Source organism: Pan paniscus, chromosome 5 (assembly GCF_029289425.2).
Source record: "Pan paniscus chromosome 5, NHGRI_mPanPan1-v2.0_pri, whole genome shotgun sequence".
NCBI lineage: Eukaryota > Metazoa > Chordata > Mammalia > Primates > Hominidae > Pan > Pan paniscus.
This window is the reverse complement of record NC_073254.2, coordinates 155,445,830-155,470,164: the sequence shown is the minus strand read 5'-3', so window position 1 is coordinate 155,470,164 and position 24,335 is coordinate 155,445,830. Positions and strand designations below refer to the sequence as shown.

Sequence of the window (24,335 nt, the reverse complement as noted above, 5' to 3'; positions counted from 1 at the left end):
ATGGAGAAATATTTAGAGCACTAAGAGAAAAATTGTAGCCTGAGGAATCTGGTCACCTAAGTTGTCAGTCATTTGTGATGGTAGTTGTAAACATACGTGCATTATTAGAGAAATATCAGTGTTCCCTCCCTGGAAAAAAAAAAGATTTAAGATTTATTAAAGATGTAGTACCATTTCTAGATATGAATCAAAGTTAAGAATTTAAGAATAGAACATCTTAAGATCTTAGAGGAAGGGATGAAGAGAAGTTGGTTAAGGAGTACAAAAATATAGTTAGAAGGAATAAGTTCTAGTAGTCAGTATTACAGTAGGGAAATTACAGTTAATAATTTATTGTATATTTCAAAATAGCCAGAAGAGAAGATTTATGTTCCCAACATAAAAGATAAATGCTTGGAGTAATGGGTATCTCAGATGCTCTGATTTGATTATTATACACTGTATATGGTGTCAGAATATCACATGTACCCCCAAAATATGTACAACTATTATGTATCAGTTAAAAATTTTTTTAATGGGAAATTTATGATCTGAAAATACCATTGGATGAACTTTGAAATCAGTTAAATATGTAGAACTTTCTTAATTATTATATATGTCCAGAATAATTCCTGAAGATTTTACATTAGATGTATGTATATGATAATGTGAGAGAACAGAACCAAATTGTTTTCAAAGATTGAGCAAAGCATCCTAGCTTAGGAAGAAAAAGTCATGTAACCATTACTCTTGTCCCTAGCGTATAGTTAAAAGTTATTATTTCATCCTAGAGTTTGAAATAAATAAAACAAGTGATATATATATAAAATAGATTATTACACTTTCTAAGTTGTCAGAGTTAAAAAAATTGAGTTTTTTTAAAAGAATGTAATGAAATAAGAAATTTAAGAGCAAACTCAGTCATGACAATAAATGTAAATAGTTTAAGCTTCGTATTTTAAAAAGTGGGTTCAAAAATAGACTTTTAAAATATCAGGACCAGGCATGGTAGCTCATGCCTGTAATCCCAACACTCTGGAAATCCAAGGTGGGAGAATTGCTTGAGTGCAGGAGTTCAAGACTAGCCTGGGCAACATAATAAGATCCCATCTCTCAAAAAATAAAAACTTACCTGGGCATGGTGGCATGCACCTGTAGTCCTAGCTACTCGGGAGGCTGAGGTGGGAGGATTGCTTGAGCCTGGGAAGTCGAGGCTGCAGTGAGCCATAATCATGCCATTGCATTCCAACCGGAGTGATAGAGGGAGATCCTATCTCAAAAATAATACTAATAATAAATAAAATATCAGGTATTTTACTTGCAAGATTCACACATTAAACAAAATGACATAAAGTTTAAAAGTAAAATTGTGCAAAAATATAGACAGTTGTCTATGTTTTTCTTCCTGAAAAGAAACTTATAGCTATCTCATTTATGAATGTGCGTTTAGAGAACAAAAAACCCTATATAAATATATGAACACATTGAAATTAATCTTGTTAAAAGAATAATCTATCTCAGCCAGATAGTTCCCCCCAAGAACTCAAGAATAGCTTAATAATTGGATATCAGTCAATATTAAGATGTTAGTGCAAATAAATTGAATAAAACTATATAATATAAAAATAAGGAAAAAAGCTATCATATTTTAATTGGAAATAGGATAGTAATGGATTTTTTAGAACATTTTGGTATTCATGTGTGTGAAAACCATGCATGTGAGCAACAAACCTAGAGCATGCTGTGGGGTTCTAGGAAAATTCAAATCCACAATATACATGGTATATTATGTATGATTTCGATAGTTTTCCATGGGTCCCTTTGGAAAGGGAGACACCTAGCCTACAGGTTCTTCCTTTAAAATCAGGACCTGCAAGGGAAGATGTCTTTTCATCATAACTGTTTAATAATCTTGAAGTAAATATGTTAAGGCATGAAGCATAAAGATATGATAGCTTTTTTTCAATAGGTATTTGTCCATATTTGTTGCATAGCAGGCACCATAATAAGTGCTTTACATGTATTAACTCATCTAATTCTCACATGCATCCTATAAAATCAGTATAAACTGAAGAACTGAGGCACAGAGGTTAAGAAATGTACCCAGGATCATATAACTAATAATAGTGAATCCAGGTCCTACTGATTCTATGGTGATGTGCCTGCCTTGGCCTCCCAAAATGCTAGGACTACAGGTGTGAGCCATAACAGGCTCCCTGTTATGCCAGTGTGTAGTGTACAGTGTGGGCAAATAATGTGACACTTAGTGAGGAGAACAAATGATCATTATTGATGGTTTGAATGCTAATATTAGAAAACCTATGTGAATCAACCTATGTGAAGAAAAGTAAGTATACAAAATTAAAGATTATAGCTAGAAACAATAAGAAAATATTGGAGAAAAATACAAAAATTAACAGATAGATATCACCTACATAGAAACTACAAAAGTCCTGAAAGATCTTAAAAGTAAATTTTCCAAAAGTACAGATTCAAATAGAAAAAATTTATTAGTAGATATTACACATAGGTTGCACTTTATATATACCAGTTGTTTCCAGATTAATTTTTAGGTTTAATCCAATTGTAATAGTTTCCAGTGGATGATTTCTTTAGTTGCAAAATTAGGCTAAAGTTAATGCAGAAAAATACAAAAGGAAGATTAACTGAAATATTTAAATATTTAAAACAAAAGGCCAGGCACAGTGGCTCACACTTGTAGTCCTAGCATTTTGAGAGGCCAAGGCAGGCAGATCACTTGAGGCCAGCAGTTCAAGACCAGCCTGGCCAACATGTTGAAACCTAGTCTCTACTAAAAATACAAAAAATTAGCCAGGCATGATGTTGTGTACCTGTAATCCCAGCTACTTGAGTGGCTGAGGCATGAGAATTGCTTGAACCCGGGAGGTGGAGGTTTCAGTGAGCCTAGATCATGCCACCTCACTCCAGCCTGGGCTACAAGAGCGAAACTCTCTCAAAAAAAAAAAAAGAAAGAAATTGTAAATATAATTAATAAATATTATTGTTAGGTTGCTTTAGCTTTTGAGGGAAGGAATTTTATCTCACAAACTAAAAATTACATTTCAGATAACTAACAAACTTAAATGTAAAAATCTAATAGGCAGATATTTCCATAAGAAATTAAAAATGGCTGGCTGGTTTAACATTCCAGTGTGGAAAGATACTCTGTTCTTAAAAGGGATAAAAGACCTCCCAAATAAAGACAGCATTTTCTGCCTGCACACAGAAGACTCAATAAGTATTTGTTGAATGAATGAATAAATCTAATGTATACGTTTTTTTTTTTGGTCAAAAACCAACTCACTGAGAAAAATATGTAATATTTTTATAGTCATAGCATTAATAGTCTTACATACAGCTAGTGATAATAATTGCTAATACTTATTGAGCAACTACATAATGTGGAATAAGAAGGACCTTCTGAGTATTTTATAATTATCCTATAATCCTTGGAACAAAATTATGAGTAAGTTTCATCCCTTTTGTTAACTTGTAAAGAAGTTGCATAAATTGATGTCATAAATATTAAGATAACAGCTAAGTGAGCAAAAGGAATGAAAAAATAAAACCAGATACAAGAGAAAATAACATTGACTAATAAAATGTAGTAATATTTTAAAAGAGATTCAGATTGGAATACCAAGATATTTTTGCTTATCAAAAAAGTATTTAAAAGTTTATTAGTAGTAAGGTAGCGAGCAAGGCTTTTTGGTAGGATGCTGGTAGAAAGGTAACAGTACAACATGTGACATGGTTTGGCTGTGTCCCCACCCAAATCTCATCCTGAATTGTAACTCCCACAATTCCCATGTGTCATGGGAGGAACTCAGTGGGAGGTAATTGAATCATGGGAGCAGGTCTTTCCCATGCTGTTCTCATCATAGTGAATAAGTCTCACAAGATCTGATGGTTTTAAAAATGGGAGTTTCCCTGCACAAGCTCTCTCTTTGTCTGCCACCATCCATGTAAGATGTGACTTGCTCCACCTTGCCTTCCACCATGATTGTGAGGCCACAGCCATGTGGAACTTTAAGTCCATTAAACCTCTTTCATTTGTAAATTGCCCAGTCTCAGTTATGTCTTTATCAGCGGTGTGAAAATGGACTAATACACTGTCTTTGAAGTGGTTCAGGTTTTTCCAGCAGTATTCAATAGCCTGGTTATAATTATGGAAGTAAAGTTCACTAAATTTGAACAGTGCCTGCAGTTTTACCAGACAAGTGTATGGATAGGAAGTACATGAAAATGGCAGGTGATGATTGAAGTGATGGATTGTGGAATCAAAGCATCAGGAATTAGATAAGAGGGGCTTGATAAATAGAGAATATACTGGGCTCAGAGCATAATAAACCGCTTATTATTTTACACTGCTAAGTCTGGAGTGGTTTGATACTCAGCAATAGTAACTGGAACAAATAAATATAAATTGTTAAGAGTAAGCACTCAAATTGTAGCTATAATTATTTATGAAGTTGCGTATACATTCTTTTAAAAGGGGATAGTTGAGCCAAAATTTCCTCACTTTTATTGTGTATACCGTATTATCTTGATTTTATCCTCTCTCACTTTATTTTTATAATAGTTCTTTTGTAGAGGTGATAGCTTCTTCATCTTATGAATTACATTCTCTCAAACTTTTTGTTTTGTGCAGTGAATTGATTTTAAAAGGGTAGAAAATCTTCATGGTTTCCTAGGTATTAATAATATCTTTCATGTGTTCATTCACCTATATAAGTGCTGGCCTGGATTTAGCTTATAAATCTGTAATTACCTTGGCTGTGTCAAAAACAAGTTTAGAACCCCAATGTTTTCAGGGGGTAACTAAATTTAAAAAGCCTTAAATGGGCTGGGTGTGGTGGCTCACGCCTGTAATCCCAGCACTTTGGGAGGCCAAGGTGGGCTGATCACGAAGTCAGGAGTTCAAGACCAGCCTGGCCAACATAGTGAAACCCCGTCTCTACTAAAAATACAAAAAAATAAATTAGCCAGGTGTGGTGGCAGGCAGCTGTAGTCCCAGCTACTTGGGAGGCCGAGGCAGGAGAATCACTTGAAGCCAGGAGGTGGAGGTTGCAGTGAGCTGAGATCTCACCATTGCACTCCAGCTCAGGTGACAGAGTGAGACTCTGTCTCAAAAAAAAAAAAAAAAAAAAAAAGCCTTAAATGGATTATACTGTTTGAAGAAATTTAACTGTATCCCAGAGCAAAGCCCAGCAGTATTTAAAGGATTCCCAACAAAATCCAGCCACCAACAATATAAAATTGATAATGTCAGATATTCAGTCAAATCTACCAGGCATTTAAAAAAAGAAAGATAACACGACCCATTACCAAAAGATAAGTCAATCAATAGAAACAGACTCTAGGAGAGGAATAGGAAAACATAAAAAAGATGTAAAAGAAAGAAATAGAACATATTTTCAAAGACCAAATTATACTTCTACAGATTAAAAAAATAAAAGTATTCAAAATTTTAAATTGACTGTATGCAATTAGCATACTGGACAGTGCATTAAAATGATCAGTAAATGTCAAGAAATAACAATATAAATTACTCAAATCAAACAAACAAAAAAAAGCAGTGGTGGGCTGGCATGGCCTGTCCAGGTTTATAAGAGCTAGTTGTTAAATATTAGGGAATTTTGTAAACTGGTTGTTAAACCATTAGTAACTTGAAATTGGCTATTTATGTGAATACTTACATCATGGAAGTTGGTAAACACTAGACTAGGCTTTTTGTTTATACTGCCCTATCCTTACTGGAGAGTTTAACAGCATACTACTAAAAAAGGCCTTTGGAATAGGAGTTGGAGAGGAGGAGGAAGAGAACACCAATGACCTATAGGACAATATTAGGCATTTTAACTTACGTGTACTTGAAACCTGAGGAGTGGGGACAGAATACATTGGAAGAAATAATGACTAAAAACTTTGTAGACTGTGTGGAAACAATACACCCACAGATCAGAGAAGCTCAACAGGTCATAAACGAAGAAATATGAAAAAATCATACTACAGTTTCTGAAAATGAAGGATAAATTGGAAATCTTAAAAGTAGCCAGAGAAAATAAAGACATTTTATATAGGAGAATAATGACAGCAGACTTCTCATCAGAAACTATTCTAGCTAAAAGACAATGGAACAATATTTTAAAATACTGAATGAAAAAAAAATTGTCAACCTAAAATTCTCGGTCCTCAAAAAGTTATTATTTCGCCTTCATTTTTGCAAGATATGTCTCCTTGCAAAAATGAAGGCGAAATAAAAACTTTTTGAGGTGTACAAAAGCTGAAAGAATTTGTCAGTAAACCTGTAGTATAAAAAAGTGTTAAAAAAAAAAAAAGGACAACAATACCAAGTGGAAATTTTGATTTACAAAAAAGAAGAGCACAACAAATAGTAAACGTGATAGAGAAGGATTTTTCTCTTACTAAAAAATCTCTTTAAAATATGTTTTATAAAAGCAAGAATAATTAGGTTTTTTTAATAGGATTTATAATAAACATTGAGTGTCCCTAATCTGAAATCCAAAATGGTCAAGAATCCAAAACATTTTGAGCATGAATATGCTCAAAGGAAATGGTCATTTGAGCATTTTGGATTTTGAATTTTAAATTAGGGATGTTGAACCAGTAAATATAATGCAGATATACAAAATCCAAAGAAATCTGAAACAATTTTGTCTCAAGCATTTTGTATAAGGGATATTCAACCTTTATTTGTAGAAGTAAATGATTTAACAACTGTCTTAGTTTTCTGTTGCTTATAACAGAATACCAGAAACATAATTTATAAAGAAAAGGAATTTATTTCTTACGGGTTTTAAGGCTAAGAAGTCCAAGGTCAAGGATTCACATCTGATGAGAGCCTTTTTGCTGGTGAGGACTCTACAGTCCCAAGGCAGTGCAGAGCATCATATGCCAAGGGGGCTGAATGTGTTAGCTCAAGTCTGCCTCTTATAAAGCCACCAGCCCCACAGTTATGATGATCTAATCCAGCCGTCCCCAACCTTTTTGGCACCAGGGGCCAGTTTTGTGGAAGACAATTTTTCCATGGAGTGGGCCAGGGGGGATGGTTTCAGGATGAAAGTGTTCCATCTCAGATCATCAGGTATTAGTTAGATTCTCATAAGGAACGTGCAACCTAGGTCTCTTGCATGCGTCGTTTGTAATAGGGTTGTTGCTCCTATGAGAATCTAATGCTGCTGCTGATCTGACAGGAGGTGGAGCTCAGCCAATAATGCTCTCACCCACCACTCACTTCCTGCTGCGCGGCCTGATTTGTAAAAGGCCATGGACCAGTACTGGTCTGAGGCCTGGGGCATGAGGACCCCTGCCCTAATCTGTTAGCCCATTAATCCATAAATTGGTTAACCCATTGATGGATTAATCTGCTCACGAGGGCAAAGTCCTCATTACTCAATCACCACTAAAAGGCCCCAACTTTCAATACTGCCAAATTAAGGACTAAATTTTAACATGAGTTTTTGAGAGGACAAATGTTCAGACTGTAAGACCCACATAGCACAAAGTATGGGAGGAAATAAATAGAAGTATACTTTTGTGAGTTTCTTTCTTCTTTTTTTTTTTTTAAGACAGGGTCTTGCTCTGTCACTCAGGCTGGAGTGCAGTGGTGAGAGCACAGCTCACTGCAGCCTTGACCTCCTGGGCTTAAGCAATTCTCCCACCTCCACGCCCTCAGTAGCTTGGACTACAGGTGCACACCACCACATCTGGCTAATTTTTGTTTTTTTCTGTAGAGACAGGGTCTCACTGTATTGCCCAGGCTGGTCTTGAACTTCTGGGTCCATGTGATCCTCCTGCCTTGTGTTCCCAAAGTGCTGCGATTACAGGCGTAAGCCACCACGCCTGGCTGAATTTCTTAAAATGCATGTGAAGTGGCATTATTTAATGGTAGAAAATTGTATTAGTCTGCTCTCACTGCTATAAAGAGCTAACTGAGAGTGGGTAATTTATGAAGAAAAGAGATTTAGTCACCTCACAGTTCAGCACGCTGTATTGGAGGGGCATGGCTGGGGAGGCTTCCAGACACTACAATAATGGTGGAATGGGAAGCAGGCACAGTCTTCACATGGCCAGAGCTGGAGAGAGAGTGAGCAAAGGGAGAAGTGCTACACACTTTCAAACAACAGGATCTCAGGAGAACTCATGAGAACAGCAAGAGGGAAGTTGACACCCATGATTCAGTCACCTCCCACCTGGTGCCTCTTTCAACATGTGGTAATTCATCATGAGATTTGGGTAGATACACAGAGCCAAACCATATCATTCCACCACTGGCCCCTCCCAAATCTCATGTCCTTCTCACATTTCGAAACACAATCATGCTTTCTCAACAGTTCCCCAAGTCTTAACTTATTTCAACATGAACCCAAAATTCCACAGTCCAAAATCTCATCTGACACAAGGCAAGTCTCTTCCATCTATGAGCCTGTAAAATAAAAAAAAGTTAGTTATTTCCAAGATACAATGTGGGGACAGGGATTGGGTAAATGCTCCCATTCCAAAAGTGAGAGATTGCCCAAAACAAAGGGGCTATAGGCCCCATGCAAGTCCAGAACCCAGCAGGGCAGTCATTAAATTTTAAAGCTCCAAAATAATCTCCTTTGACTCCATGTCTCACATCTAGATGACCCTGACTCAAGGGGGAGGCTCCCAAGGCCTTGGGCAGCTCTACCCTGTGGCTCTGCAGGGTACAGCCCCTGCAGCTGCTTTCACTGGCTGGCATTGAGTGCCTGTGGCTTTTCTGGGTGCATGGTGCAAACTATCTAGATCTACAATTCTGAGGTCTGGAGGACAGTGGCCCTCTTCTCACAGATCTACTAGGCAGTGCCCCAGTGGAGACTGTGTGGGGGCTGTAACCCCTCATTTCTCTTCTGCACTGCCCTAGTAGAGGTTCTCCATGAGGGTTCCACCCCTGCAGTGGACTTCTACCTGGACATCCAAGCATTTCTATACATCCTCTGTAATCTAGGCAGAGGTTTCTAAACCTCAACTCTTGCCTTCTGCACACCCACAGGCTCAATACCACATGGAAGCTGCCAAGACTTGGGGCTTTCACCCTCTAAATTAATAGCCTGAGCTGTATTTTGGCCTCTTTTAGCCACAGCTGGAGCCAGAGCAGCTGGGACACAGGGCCCCATGTCTCAAGGCTGCACAGAGCAGCGAGGCCCTGGGCCTGGCCCATGAAACCATTTTTTCCTCCTAGGCTTCCAGGCCTGTGATAGGAAGGGCTGCTGTGGAGGTCTCTGAAATGAACTGGAGGCATTTTCCCCATTGTCTGTGCTATTAACATTTGGCTTTTCTTTATTTGTGCACATTTCTGCAGCCTAGAATTCCTCCTCAGAAAACTGGTTTTTCTTTTTAACCTCTTGATCAGGCTGCAAATTTTCCAAACTTTCGTGCTCTGCTTCCCTTTAAATATAAATTCCTCCTTCAAGTCATTTCTTTCTTTATGCAAATGAGCATAGTTTTTTAGCAGCAACTAGGCCATATCTGAACACTTTGCTGCTTAGACATTTCTTTCACCAGATACCCTAAATCATCTCTCTCAAGTTCAGTGCTCCGCATATCTCTAGAGCAGGGGCACAGTGCCGCCAGTCTCTGCTAAAGTATAGCAAGAGTGGCCTTTACTCCAGTTCCCAATAAGTTCTTCATCTCCATCTGAGACCTTATCAGCCTGGCCATCTCTGTTCATATCAGTATCTGCATTTTGGTCATAACCATTCAACAAGTCTCTATGAAGTTCCAAACCTTCCTCTCTTCTTCTGAGCCCTTCAAACTGTTCCAACTTTTGCCTGTTACCCAGTTCCAAAGTCACTTCCACATTTTCAGGTATCTTTATAGCAATGCCCCACTTCTCTGGTACCAATTTTCATATTAGTCCGTTCTCACACTGCTCTAAAGAACTACCTGAGGCTCGGTGCTGTGGCTCATGCCTGTGATCCCAGCACTTTGGGAGGCCAAGGTGGGCAGATCACCTGAGGTCAGGTGTTTGAGACTAGCCTGGCCAACATGGTGAAACCCTCTCTGTACTAAAAATAAAAAAAAAATTAGCCGGGTGTGGTGGCACATGCCTGTAGTCCCAGCTACTCAGGAGGCTGAGGCAGGAGAACAACTTGAACCTGGGAGGCAGAGGCTGCAGTGAGCCAGGATCACACCACTGCATTCCAGCCTGGGAAACAGAGCGGAGACTGGGTAATTTATGAGAAAAGAGGTTTAATTACTCACAATTCAACAGGCTATACAGGAGGCATAGCTGGGGAGACCTCAGGAAATTTATATTCATGGTGGAAGGTGAAGGGGAAGCGGGCATGGACTTCACATGGCCAGAGCAGGAGAGAGAGAGAGAGAGAGTGCGAAGGAGGAAGTGCTACACACTTTCAAACAATCAGATCTTGCAAGAACTCCATCACGAGAACAGCAAGGGGATATCCGTCCCCATGATTCAGTCACCTCCCACCAGGCCCCTCCTTCAACACGTGGAAATTACAATTCAACATGAGATTTAGGTGGAGACACAGAGCCAAACCATATCAACAATGAGAAGCTAAATATGTGTATTATAAAACCTAGAGTCTTCATAAATTTGTTTTAAAAGGATAGCTAAAAAGCCAATAATGATATAATGGAATCACAAAAATCTGTTGAGAAAGATAGTTGGAAAAGAGGGCAAAGAGGGCCGGGCATGGTGGCTCACGCCTGTAATCCCAGCACTTTGGGAGGCCGAGGCGAGTGGATCACGAGGTCAGGAGATAGAGACCATCCTGGCTAACACGGTGAAACCCCGTCTCTACTAAAAATATAAAAAATTAGCCAGGCGTGGTGTTGGGCGCCTGTAGTCCCAGCTACTCCGGAGGCTGAGGCAGGAGAATGGCATGAACCCGGGAGGTGGAGCTTGGAGTGAGCCGAGATCACACCACTGCACTCCAGCCTGGGTGACAGAGCGAGACTCTGTCTCAAAAAAAAAGAAAAAAAAAAGAGGACAAAGAGACAAAAAACAAATAGGACAAACAGAAAGGAAATAATAGAATAGTATATTTAAACTCAGCAATATCAAGAATAATTTAAATGTGGATGGTCCAAGTAAAAAGTAGAAAGTGTCAGATTGGCAAATAAGACCCAACTATATGTTGACTATAAGAAACTTGCTTTCAATATAAGGGCATAGGTAGGTTAATATTTAAAGAATGGAAACATATACCATGCTAACACTAGTAAAAAGAAAACTGGAGTTGTTATATTGATATCAAAGAAAGTATATTTTACAATAAAGAATATTGCCAAAGATGAAAAGGAATCTTTTTAATGATAAACGTGTCAGTATCAAGGATATAACTGACTGTGTATGAAACTCATAACAAAGCTTCAAAATATGCAAAGCAAAAACCTATAGAAATGAAATGAGAAATAGATAAATCAGCAATTACAGTTAGATATGTTAGTATCCTCTCTCAGAAATTGATATAACAAGTAGTCAAAAAATCAATAAGAATGTAGATTTCAGTAACTGACAAATTTGAGTTGAGTTTTATGGGAACATTGTACCCAACAAACACAGAATACTCATTGTTTTCTAGTGCATATGGAATATTCACCAAGACAGACATCATTCTGGCCCATAAAACAAGTCTACATAGCTTTATTTTATATATAAAAATTAAATAAAAATTTTAAATGTAAAAGAAAATTTTAAAATAATACAAAATGTTTTCTTAGGCCACAACAGCATCAAATTAGAAATAGTTAACCAAAAGTTATCTGCAGTATCACCAAATATTTGGAAGTTCAATAAGACCCCAGATCAATGTATTGAAGAAGAAAACACAAAAGAATTAGAACATATTTTGAACTAACTAAAAATGAAATTACAGCATATCAAAATTTATGGATTGCTGCTGAAGCATTACTTAGAAGGAAACTTGTAGCATTACATTAAAAATGAGGAATGGTCTGAGATCCATCATTGAAGCTTTCACCTTAAAAAAGTGTGAAGAACAAATTAGACAAAATAAACACAGGATAGAAATAAGAAGAGTATAAATCAGTAAAATAGAAAACCTTCAGTAAATCCAAATGCAATTTTTTAAAAGAGTAATAAAATTGGTTATCATATGTGTTGGGGGTTTCCATGGCCACCCCCGGGCTTGATAATTCACTAGAGAGACTCACAGGACTCAAAAGCTGTTATACCCACACCATTTATTACTGCAAAAGGATACAGATTAAAATCAGCAAAGGGAAAAGGTGCATGGGACACAGCCCAGGAGAAACCAGGTGCAAGCTTTCAGGTGCACCCCCCAGTAGAGTTGCAAGGGACTCACTTAATTCCTCCAACAACATGTGACAAAATGTGCAAAGTGTTGCCACCCAGGGAAGCTCAACCCAAGCCTTGATGTTCATGGTTTTGTGTAGAGGGCTATGTGGGCTTTGTGTAGAGGCAGAGCATTGAGTGCCTATGTCACCGACCTCAGCTGCTCAGACTCCAAACCCCCAAAGCAAAAACACATGTTCACCATAAATCACATTGCTAACATAAGCTTTCTGGCAAAACTGTTACAGTGTGGCCCAAGGCTTCAGGCATTTAGAAACACTCTTATCAAGCACAACATTTCAAGGACTGGTCCTAAAAATATGCCCTTCTTGGGATTTGCAGCTTTTTAGCAACCCAGGCTCATGAGTTAACTGTTTTCTGTACTACCTGTAACCAGGCTGATTGGGAAACAAGGAAAGAAGACGCAAATTGCTGATATCAGGATTGTAAGAGGGTATTCACTTTAGATGCTACAGACCTTAAAAGGATAATAAGAGTATTATGAGTAACTTTATGACAATAAATTTAGCAGTTTAGATGAAATGTGTAAATTACATGAAGGGCACAAACTACTGAAGCTCACTCAAAAAGAAATAGATAACTCGAACATTATGTATCTTTTAAAAAAACGGAATCTGTAGTTAAAAATCTTTTGTCAAAGGAAACTACTCCCAGGTGGCTTCATTAGTAACTTTTCTCAAACATTTGCTGAAAGAATAATGCCAATTCTATACAGACTCTTCCAGACTGTAAAATAAGAGGTGATCCTTGTCCACTCCTTTTTGTGGGCAATAATTACACAGCTGCCAAAACCAGACAAAGATTGCAAGAAAAATACATACCAAAATCCTTTTAAATATAGATGGCAAACATCTTCAACAAAATAGTAGAAAATCAATCTTATAAAAAGGATAATACCCCATGTCTAGCTGGAGTTTATGTCAGGAATATACTGTCAGTTCAGTGTTAGAAAAACCATCCAATGTAATTCACCATATCCAAAGATTGAATTAGAAAACCATGAGATCATCTCAATAAATGGAGAAAAAAGACTTGACAACATTTATTACTCATTCTTAAACCAGCAATAGATGAGACTTGTCTAAGGTAATGAGTTATCTCAAGGGATTTTTCACAGTCAGTTACAGATTGAACTCCTTGTTCTACTCATACTCTCAGTACTGCATTTGACTAGTCTAAAAAAAAAAAGAATAGACAGTAACTTCCTCAGCCTAATAAAGGGCATCTAAAAAATCTGCAGCTAGCATCATGCTTAATGGCACAAAGCTGAATGCTTTTGCTCTAAGCTGAGCATGTGTCAGTCACTGTGTGTATTCACAATTGTGTTGGAGACCCTGACGAATGCAGTAATGCAATTTTTAAAGGCATACAGATTGTAAAGGAAGAAGTAAACTGTGTATTCACAAATGACATAATCGTCTATGTTAATATCCCAAAAAAATCTACAAAAAAAGTGCTACTAGAAGTTACTGGTGGTTCTTATGATGGGATTATGTCGTTTTTAAACGGAAAGTATCATAAGTTGAAAATATATTTAATACGCCTAAGCAACCAAGCATCAGAGCTTGGCCTAGCCTACCTTAAGTGTGCTCAGAACATTTACATTAGCCTACAGTTGTGCAAAATTAATACCAAGCCTATTTTGTAATAAAGTGTTGAATATCTCACATAATTTATTAGATACTGTACTGAAAGTGAATAACAATAATTGTATAGATACTTGGAAGTATGGTTTCTACTGAATGCGTGTTTATGCACCATCATAAAGTAAAAAAAATCGTACGTTGAACCGTCATAAATAGAACCATTGTGATTCAGGGACCGTCTGTATTAGGGAGCTTAGCAGAATATATGGTCAATGTGTAAAAACCAATTGTATTTCTATACCAGTAATGAATCACTTGAAATTAAATTTTAAAATAATTTATAATAGAAAAAATGTGTAGCATTCAGGGATAAATTTATCAAAAATGTGCAAGAGCTGTACACTGAACCCCTCAAAGTGCTGAATATAAAGACCTAAGTAAATAGATATTCGTGTTCACGGATCAGAAGAATCAACATTGTCAAATGTCCGTTCTCTGACAAATGATCTGTTGACTTAAATTCAATCCTAATCAATGCCAGGAGACTTTTTTTTCTTTAAAATCTAAATGAGAAATAGACAAATCAGCAATTACAGTTAGATATGTCAGTATCCTCTCTCAGAAATTAATAGAAGAAGTAGTCAAAAAATCAGAAATTTATTGGGAACTGTAAACAACAGACCTAGAATAGCCAAAACAATTTTGAAAAAGAACAAAGTTGGAATTACACTTTCTGATTCAAAACTCATTATAAAGCAATAGTGATGAATACAATCTGGAATTGTCATAAACATAGGCATATAAATCAGTAGAGCAGAATAGGGTATAGAAATAGATTCAAATATATATGTTCAATTGACTCTTAACAAAGTTGCCAAGGTAATTCACTAAAGGCAAGGATAATCTTTTCAACAAATGGTCCTGGAACAATCAGATATTCATATATAATAAACTTGGGATCATGTCATGTTTAAAAATTAACTAGAAGTGGATCAAAGGCATATTTAAGAGCTAAAACTGTAGAACTTATAAGAGAAACATAGGATAATTGTAACCTTGGGTTGAGCAAAGATTTCTCAGGATACAAAAACATGAGCCATAAAAGAAAAAAGGGCTAAATTGGACTTTGTGAAAATTGAAAGCATTGCTACAAAAATGAAAATATTTTATAGCTATAGGTTTAGATAAAATATTTTTAAAGCACTATCTGATAAAATGTTGTATCTAGAATATTTTAAGAGCTCTTACAGCTCACTGATAAGAAAACAAACAGCCTAATTAAAAAGGGCAAAAGATTTGGACACTTAACGAAAGGACAGCTATAGATAGCAAATAGACACATGTAAAGAGTCTTGCTGTCATAGTAATTAGGAAAATGCAGTTTAAAACAATACTGAGGTACTATTGCACACCTAATACAACAGCTACAAAACAAAAATTGACAGTATTAAGTGCAAACAAGGATGGTAAGTAACTGGAACTCTCTTAGAAATTGCTGATAAAAATGCGAAATAGTACAGCCAGTTTGAGAAGCTGTTTGGCAATTGTTTAATAAGTTAAATATCTGTTTACCATGTAGCACAGCAATTCCACTTCTGGGTATTTACCCAACAGAAATGAAAACATATCTAATACTAGCACAAAACTGGAAATAATTCACATCTATTAATTGGTGTATGGAGAAACAAAATGTGGCATATAACTGTACAATGGAATACTACTCCACAAAAAAGCAATAAACTGCTATGAATAAAGCAACATGGATGAATCCTAAAAGCTTTATGCTGAATGAAGGAAACCAGACACAAAAGGCTATAGATGGTATAATTTCATTTATGTGAAAGTCTAGACAAGGCAAAGCTATTGTGATACCAGATCAGTGGTTGAGTAGGGACAGAGCATGGAGGGAAGGCGTAGACTGTGTAACAGGACATGTAGAATGATGGAAATGTTCAATGTCATGATTATGGTGGTGGTCACATGACTGCATACATTTGCCAAAATTCATTTACTTATACAATTAAAATTGGCAAATTTTATTGATGTAAGCTATATCTTAATAAAGCTGATTTTAATAGCAGACAAACCAAAGCAAAAAAAACCTGAATCATTTAAAGAGGTAAAAAATTGGCAAAGGTATAATAGGAACATGAATGAACAAATGTATTTGGGACGTTTCAAAATTCAAACATAATTTGATCCATGAAACTGTTGAATTCCACAAAGGAGACTTTTTTTAAAAAAATAGTACAGTACAACTGGAAGTTAACAAAAGTTTATAATTTACAAACTACTTGGGAATTTATCCCATAAAGCTGTTAGAGGGAAAAAGGAAATCAAAACCACAAAATCAGGCTATTTAAAAAGTAATGAAAATGTCAGTATAATGCTATGAAAGGTAGAGATGCTACTGAAGATACTCTGGAAACTTCATTCACTGCTGTATTTAAAAAACAGAACTAAAGAAAAAGACAAATTAATAATAAAGTCATAAAATTAATGTTATTAGTGCAAAGGCTGACAGATCAGTGGTAAATAAACAAAAAACAGCCTTTTCTGATTAGTTTGCCTGGAGTTTCAATTTTAAAATTTTTTCCTTGAGACCATAAATCTTTCTTCTCTTTCTAATTCTTGATTAGCTCTTTTTCTAATTATTTCCTTCAGGAGTATCCTCACAATTTGTGTATATTGGTGCTACATTATTGGTACTCACTGAAAAAGTAGAAACAAAAATTTGCATATGCCCCATTTTAACATAATGGAAATTCAAGGTTATTGAGGTATGAATAAAAGTCATAAAAAACAAAAAGAAGATTTTGAAACAAATAGCAATTTTTTCAAATATTATTTTATGTTCCAGGATACATGTGTAGGACTTGCAAGTTTGTTACATAGGTAACAAACCTCTCCACCCATCACCTAGGTATTAAGCCACACATGCATTAGCTATTTATCCTGATACTCTCCCTCCCCCAAACTCCCTGACAGGCCCCAGTGTTTGTTGTTCCTCTCCCTGTGTCCATGTGTTCTCGGTGTTCAGCTCCCACGTACAAGTGATAACATGCAGTGTTTGGTTTTCTGTTCCTGCGTTTTATCCATGTCCCTGCAAAGGACATGATCTCGTTCCTTTTTATGGCTGCCTAGTATTCATTGGTATATATGAACCACATTTTCTTTATCCAGTCTATCATTGATGGGCATTTGGGTTGATTCCATGTCTTTGCTATTGTGAGTAGTGCTGCAGTGAACATACGCATGCATGTATCTTTATAATAGAATGACATATATTCCTTTGGGTATATACCCAGTAATGGGATTGCTTGGTCAAATAGCAATTCTGGTTCTAGGTCTTTGTGGAATCGCCACAGTGTCTTCCACAATGGTTGAACTAATTTACATTCCCACCGACAGTGTAAAAGCTTTCCTATTTCTCCATAGCTTCACCAGCATCTGTTGTCTCTTGACTTTTTAATAATTGCCATTCTGACTGGTGTGAGATGGTATCTCATTGTGGTTTTGATTTGCATTCTCTAACCATCAGTGATGTTGACCTTTTTATCATGTTTCTTGGCCCCATAAATGTCTTCTTTTAAGAAGTGTGTGTTCATATCCTTTGCCCACTTTTTTGTGGGGTCGTTTAGTTTTTTTCTCACAAATTTGTTTAAGTTCCTTATAGATTCTGGATATTAGACCTTTGTCAAATGGAAAGATTACAAAAATTTTCTCCCATTCTGTAGGTTGTCTGTTCATTCTGATGATAGTTTCTTTTGCTGTGCAGAAGCTCTGTAGTTTAATTAGATCCTGTTTGTCAATTTTTGTTTTTATTGCAGTTGTTGTTGACATTTTTGTTATGAAATCTTTGCCTGTGCCTATGTCCTGAATGGTATTGCCTAGATTTTCTTCTAGGGTTTTCATAGTTTTGGGTTTTACATTTAAGTGTTTAAGTTATGTTGAGTTAATTTTTGTATAAGATATAAGGAAGGGGTCCAGTTTCAATTTTCTGCATATGGCTAGACAGTTTTCCCAGCACCATTTATTAAATAGGGAATCCTTTCCCTATTGGTTGTTTTTGTCAGATTTGTCAAATACAGGATGGTTGATGTGTAGTCTTATTTCTGATATCTTATTTCTGTTCCATTGGTCTGTATGTCTGTTTTTGTTCCCGTACCATGCTGTTTTGGTTACTCCAGTATAGTTCGAAGTCAGGTAGTGTGATGCCTCCAGCTTTGTTCTTTTTGTTTAGGATTGTCTTGGCTATACAGGCTCTTTTTTTGTTCCATATGAATTTTAAAGTAGTTTTTTCTAATTCTGTGAAGAATGTCAATGGTAGTTTAATAAGAATAGCATAGAATTTATAAATTACTTTGGGCAGTATAACTGTGGATTTGTCATAAATGGCTCTTATTTTGAGGTATGTTCCATAAGTACCTTGTTTATTGAGAGTTTTTAACATGAAGCAATGTTGAATTTTATCGAAGGCCTTTCCTGTGTCTATTCAGATAATCATATGGTTTTTGTCTTTAGTTCTGTTCATGTGATGAATTATGTTTATTGATTTGCGTATGTTGAACCAGCCTTGCATCCCGTGGATGAAGCCGACTTGATGGTGGTGGATAAGCTTTTTGATGTGCTGCTGGATTTGGTTGCAGGTATTTTATTGAGGATATTTGCATCAGTGTTCATCAGGGATATTGGCCTTAACTGTTTTTTCTTTCTTTGTTGCATCTCTGCGAGGTTTTGGTATCCGGATGATGCTGGCCTCATAAAATGAGTTAGGAAGTAGTCCCTCCTTTTCAATTATTTGGAATAGTTTCAGTAGAAATGGTTCCAGTTCTGTTGTGTACCTCTGGTAGAATTCAGCTGTAAATCCATCTGGTCCTGGGCTTTTTTTGCTTGTTTGTTTCTAGGCTGTTTATTACTGCCTCAATTTCAGAACTTGTTATTAGTCTCTTCAGGGATTCAACTTCTTCCTGCTTCAGTCTTGGGAGGGTGTATGTGTCCAGCAATTTACCCATCTTTTCTAGATTTTCTAGTTTATTTGCATAGAGTTGTTTATAGTATTCTCTGATGGTTGTCTGCATTTCTGTGGGGTCGATGGGGATATCCCCTTTATCATTTTTTATTGTGTCTATTTGATTCTTCTCTTAAGTGATTCTTGTGCCTCAGCCTCCCACGTAGCTGAGATTACAGGTGTGCACCGTCACGCCTGGCTAATTTTTGTATTTTTGATAGAGATAGGGTTTCACCATGTTGGCCAGGCTGATCTCGAACTCCTGACCTCATGTGATCCGCCCGCCTCGGCCTCCCAAACTGTTGGGATTACAGGCATGAGCCACCATGCCCAGCCTCGTTGATTTTTTGAAGGGTTTTTTGTGTCTCTGTATCCTTTATTTCTGCTCTGATCTTGGTTATTTCTTGTCTTCTGCTAGTTTTGGGTTTTGTGTGTGTGTATTTTCTGGGTTTTTTTTTCCTTATTTATTTATTTTTACTGTTTTAAATTAAATATTGCTTCTAAAACAGAACATGTGAAAATAATTAGATTTGATTAGTGAATTTTTTTGGAGGCTGTGGCACCATAATTTACCCTCAAAGAACAGATAGAATTTGGAAATATATTTTAGGTGAGCAAAAGAGTCTTAGAGTTGGTAAAATCTTAGATATGTATTGGGATACTAGTTCCTTCAGCATTTTTTAAATCACCTTTTTATATACATTGGATATTTTTTAACTACTTTTAAAATATGGGGAGTTTCAAAGATCAAACTCCAGTATGTATTGTTAAGTTTATTCATTTCTGGCACATTTCTTTATTTTGATTTTAGATTCATCTTGTAGCACCGAATGTTAACATGTAAGGTGCATACATTACAATGTGACATTCTGCATGACAAAATGAATCCAAAGTGTTAATCCAAAATGTTAATCTGAAGTTACATTCAGAGATTATTAATGAAATTCTGGAAGCATAAATTATGAGAGTACTCATCAAATGCTCTAAGATAGTATCACTATGTCCAGGTAAAAAAACTAAATAATCTTCCCAATAATTCCACATAGTTGAACATTAATTATTGGTTTTTCTTGATACAACTAATCTACGCTTAGCTGAAACTTTATTATGTCTTCCTTTTTGGCCTGACACTATTAGAAGCAATCTTCACTATATGAAAGAAACTACAAGTGATGATGTAAGTACTGCTAACACTAACAGCCTGAAGAAGAGCATGAGAGTCACTAAAACAAATTGAGGAATACACAGTCAGCAATGGTTTTTGTCCATTCTGTTTTTCAACACATCAGTTAAACTTCTATTTCTATCATTCAGAATTTTATTTTAATATCAGCAGTTTGGTTTTCTTGCTCCAGTATGCTTTTGCATTTCTTTATTAATATTAACTATACTTGTTTTAAATTCTTACATATGATATGTATTTTCCTTTGGTGTTCATTTATTTATTGTATTTGATTTGGTGGCTTTCCTTCATTGTGCTACCTTCCTTTAGTGTTTGTTAATTTTCAGTTGTCAAGCCATCTTTACATTTGAGAATCTCTCTTCTCTTCCTTGTTAGTTGTTTTTAACATGGTCTGCCTCTGCAGTTTATGGGAATTATACCTACCTGAAGCATACTGCCCTTTCTCTCTTTGCTGGGATGCTTAATCCCAAGGGTGAAAGTCAACACAAATGGAGGTGGGAAACAGAGCTGTTCATCCCAGCTCCTCGATTGGTCATCCTCTAGTTTATCTCCTCCTCCTCTTCCTTGTATTACTTGACTCTTATCCTTATTTATTTTTTTCTATTAAAAATATATCTCATTTTAAATAATTTTAATTGGGGAAGGAGGTACAAGATTGTGCTTAGTCTGTCATTGGATTTAACTTAATATGTAATATTTAGCAGCATTTTAGTGGTACACTTAGATTTACTGCAGGGTGATCTTAGAGCTGTAGACTTTTGCTTTTAGAGTGTAATTATGAAGCAAAATAAATGACCCATGTATATTTCCTATTGGGTAACCTGAAATGTCACATTCAATGGCTCTTTTAGCAATTTCTTGAATATCTATTAGAGTGTAGATCATGAGGAAAATATGAGGAAAATAGCATTTGAGATTTGAGCAATTAATTCACTTCTTATAGGTCCTTAAGTACTTTTTTCCCATGTCAATTAACTCATTTAATCTGAAGTTACATTCAGAGATTACTAATCAAATTCTGGAAGCATAAATTATGAGAGTACTCATATGCTCTAAAATAGTGTCACTATGTCCAGGTGAAAAACTAAATAATCCTCCCAATAATTCCACATTGTCAAATATTAATTATTAGGTTTTTCTTTATATAACTAATCTATGTGTAACTGAAACTTTGTTATCATGTCTTCTTTTCCTAGCCCGACACTATTAGAAGCAATCTTCCCCATATTAAAGAAACTACAATTGATGATGTAAGTGCTGCTAACACTAACAACCTGAAGAAGAGCATGAGAGTCACTAAAAACAAATTGAGGAACACACAGTCAGCAACTGAAAATCCTAATGGTGATGCTAGTGTAGAGGAAGACAAACAAGGAAAGCCAAATAAAAAGGTGATAAAGACGGTGCCCCAGTTGACTACACAAGACCTGAAACCGGAAACTCCTGAGAAGAAGGTTGATTCTACACACCAGAAAACACATACAAAGCCACAGCCAGGCGTTGATCATCAGAAAAGTGAGAAGGCAAATGAGGGAAGAGAAGAGAATGATTTAGAAGAGGATGAAGAATTGATGCAAGCATATCAGTGCCATGTAACTGAAGAAATGGCAAAGGAGATTAAGAAGAAAATAAGAAAGAAACTGAAAGAACAGTTGACTTACTTTCCCTCAGATACTTTATTCCATGATGACAAATTAAGCAGTGAAAAAAGGAAAAAGAAAAAGGAAGTTCCGGTCTTCTCTAAAGCTGAAACAAGGTATTTTTACATTGATAAATGTAAAATATCCTCTTAGAAAAACACTCTATTATTTTCAGGTTTTGAATATTATCTGTGGTTTAACAAAGAAAATTCTTAGGCTTTTATTTGGAGACATTGCCACTAAGATAAGAACAGCTAACTTTTACATAACACCTTACTATGTACTAGGTGCTTTACGAGAATTAACTCATTTATTTCTTATGACAATCTTATGAGGAAAAGTAATATTCTTCCTATCTTGCTGATGAGGAAACGGAAGTACAGAACTAGTAAGAGGCTGAGCCAGATCCTTGTCCCTACCCTGAACTACTCACTTACATCTGCTTTCAAAGTAATAGAAACCTAATTATTTCCCCTTTTTTGAGTTACAAATACCTGTTTGGATATATAAATATAACTTTTTTTCTTATACAGATAACATTAGCTCATTGTAGAAAAACTATTCAAAGATAATCACTATTGGCAATTTGGTATTCCAATCTTTTTCTCTATATGATGCTTATATAGGTATGTACTTGTATATAGAGTGTGAGGTTAAGTGAACATACACATATTTATATGTTTTCTATTTGGAGAAAACAATAAGATAAAAATGCTTTTTAACTGCTATAATTAACTTTGATCCCCCCTGCCGTTCTCCTCTAGAGAAACAACTTGAGGTGGGAACATTCTATATGTGACTATTCTTTGGCATTCAGCATCAATTTCCCCTAAAGCCCTCAGCCAAAAATAATTCCCCTCTTTTCAAAAGCTAGGTGACCGGTGGTAATAAAGATATGGCAAACCAAGTTGCTGCAGGGACATGATAGTATATATTAGTTATCTGTTGCTCCATTAAAAAGATGATCCCAGAATTTAGCAGCTTAAGACAACAAGCATTTACTGTCTCAGAGTTTCTGTGGGCCAGCAATCTGAGAGTGACTTCACTGGGTGTCTCTGTCAATCACAGGTTGCAATCAGGATGTTAGCTGGGACTGAAGTCACCTCAAGCCTTGACTGGGGGAGGATCTGTCAAGTGACATAGCTGTTAGAAGGCCTTAGAAGATCGAGTTCTAAGCTCATTCATGTGGTTGTTGGTAGGCCTCAGGTCCTGACTGGCTTTGGGCCCGGTATACCAGTTCCTTGCCACATGGACTGTCTCCATATGGTCTACACACAACATGGCCACTTGCTTACCCAGACCAAGGGCTCTGAGAGAGTGAGAGCAAGACAGAAGTCACAGTCTTTTTGGAACCTAATCTTATAAGTGGCATTCATTACTTTTATCATATTCTGTCTGTCAGAAGTAAGTCACTAGTCCAGCCTACACACAAAAGAAAGGGGATTACACAAAGACATGAATATGAAGAGGTGGGGATCAGTAAGGTCCATCTTAGAGGCTTCCTACCATAGTATACTATAAATCTTCCTTCTCATAGCTACCACCTCTGTGGTAGACTGGTAAGCCATAGTCAATATGAAATAGGGTTAGCTCATGAATTTTTAATAACACGTGACAGTGGCATGCAAAGGGTAGCTGTTCTTAAAGAACAGGGTTTGGTGATGTGATCAAATAGAATGGCTTTCTGGAATGACTAATTTGAAATATTTCTCTAGTCTTACTTTCCTCAACCCATTTTTTTTTGAAATATGACTAAAAATATTGGAAATTAATTTTTTATTATTTACATGCAGATTTTTTACTTGATACATTAAAATGTTAGTAGGCTGGTTTTTCTTTAAACTCAGTATGCTTCTGGGTTGCTACTTCTTACCATTTACTAGTTCATGTGATATAGATTTTAATTTTAGTAATAGCCTTCTGAAAATTTAGTGACTCACCAAGGAATTAATTTTTACCTAGAAATCCCTGCCTGAGCAACATAGTGAAACTCCATCTCTACAAAAATTACAAAAATTAGCCAGGTATGGTGGCATGTGCCTGTAGTCTCAGCTATTTGGGAGGCAGAAGTGGGAGGATTGCTGGAGCCTGGGAGGTTGAGGCAGCAGTGAGCTATGATTGTACCACTGCACTCCAACTTGGGCGACAGCGCGAAACCCAGTCTTAAAAAAAAAAGAAAAGAAAAAAGAGAAATCAAAAGTTGTGCATGTGAAGCCTCTTGAAGACAGAACAAACCTAGAATACTTTTTATACCTTTAAATAAGGTAATTTAAAAATTGGTTGATAAATCATTTACTTGGCAGCAGGGTGGGCATGCTTTGATAAGTCCTATGTAAAGAGAGATCAATTGCTCATAAAATATTAATACAATTTCCCTTTCCCCTGGGGTTTAGAGCTCAGTTTTAGTTGAATCGTGTAACTCCTCACGAAGTATAAAATACCACCTATGATACCTATTTGACAGTTAACCATTTTAGTGTATAAGAAAATATATGCATCTCTCAAGAGACAATAATAGTGATTTTAGGATTATCTTTGCTCCTATTTATGGTTCACTCTGTTG

General features: G+C 36.3%; 1 protein-coding gene across 15 annotated transcripts in view; it reads left to right on the top strand.

The window, feature by feature from the left end:
* Positions 1–24,335, top strand: part of AHI1 (Abelson helper integration site 1) — a 222,774-nt gene that overhangs the window by 13,917 nt on the left and 184,522 nt on the right. For 12 of the 15 annotated variants that reach the window (XR_008625786.2, XR_004672188.3, XM_034962898.3 and 9 more), the window contains one exon: positions 21,329–21,888. Coding sequence is in view for 12 of the 15 variants with exons in the window: in XM_034962898.3 (XP_034818789.3) it covers positions 21,329–21,888 (560 nt within the window). In the remaining 3 variants the exon portion in view is untranslated. Of the gene's footprint in view, positions 1–20,071; positions 20,127–21,328; positions 21,889–24,335 lie in introns of those variants that run through there. The other 3 variants (XM_034962902.3, XM_063605006.1, XM_055114146.2) reach the window with 3 other exon arrangements.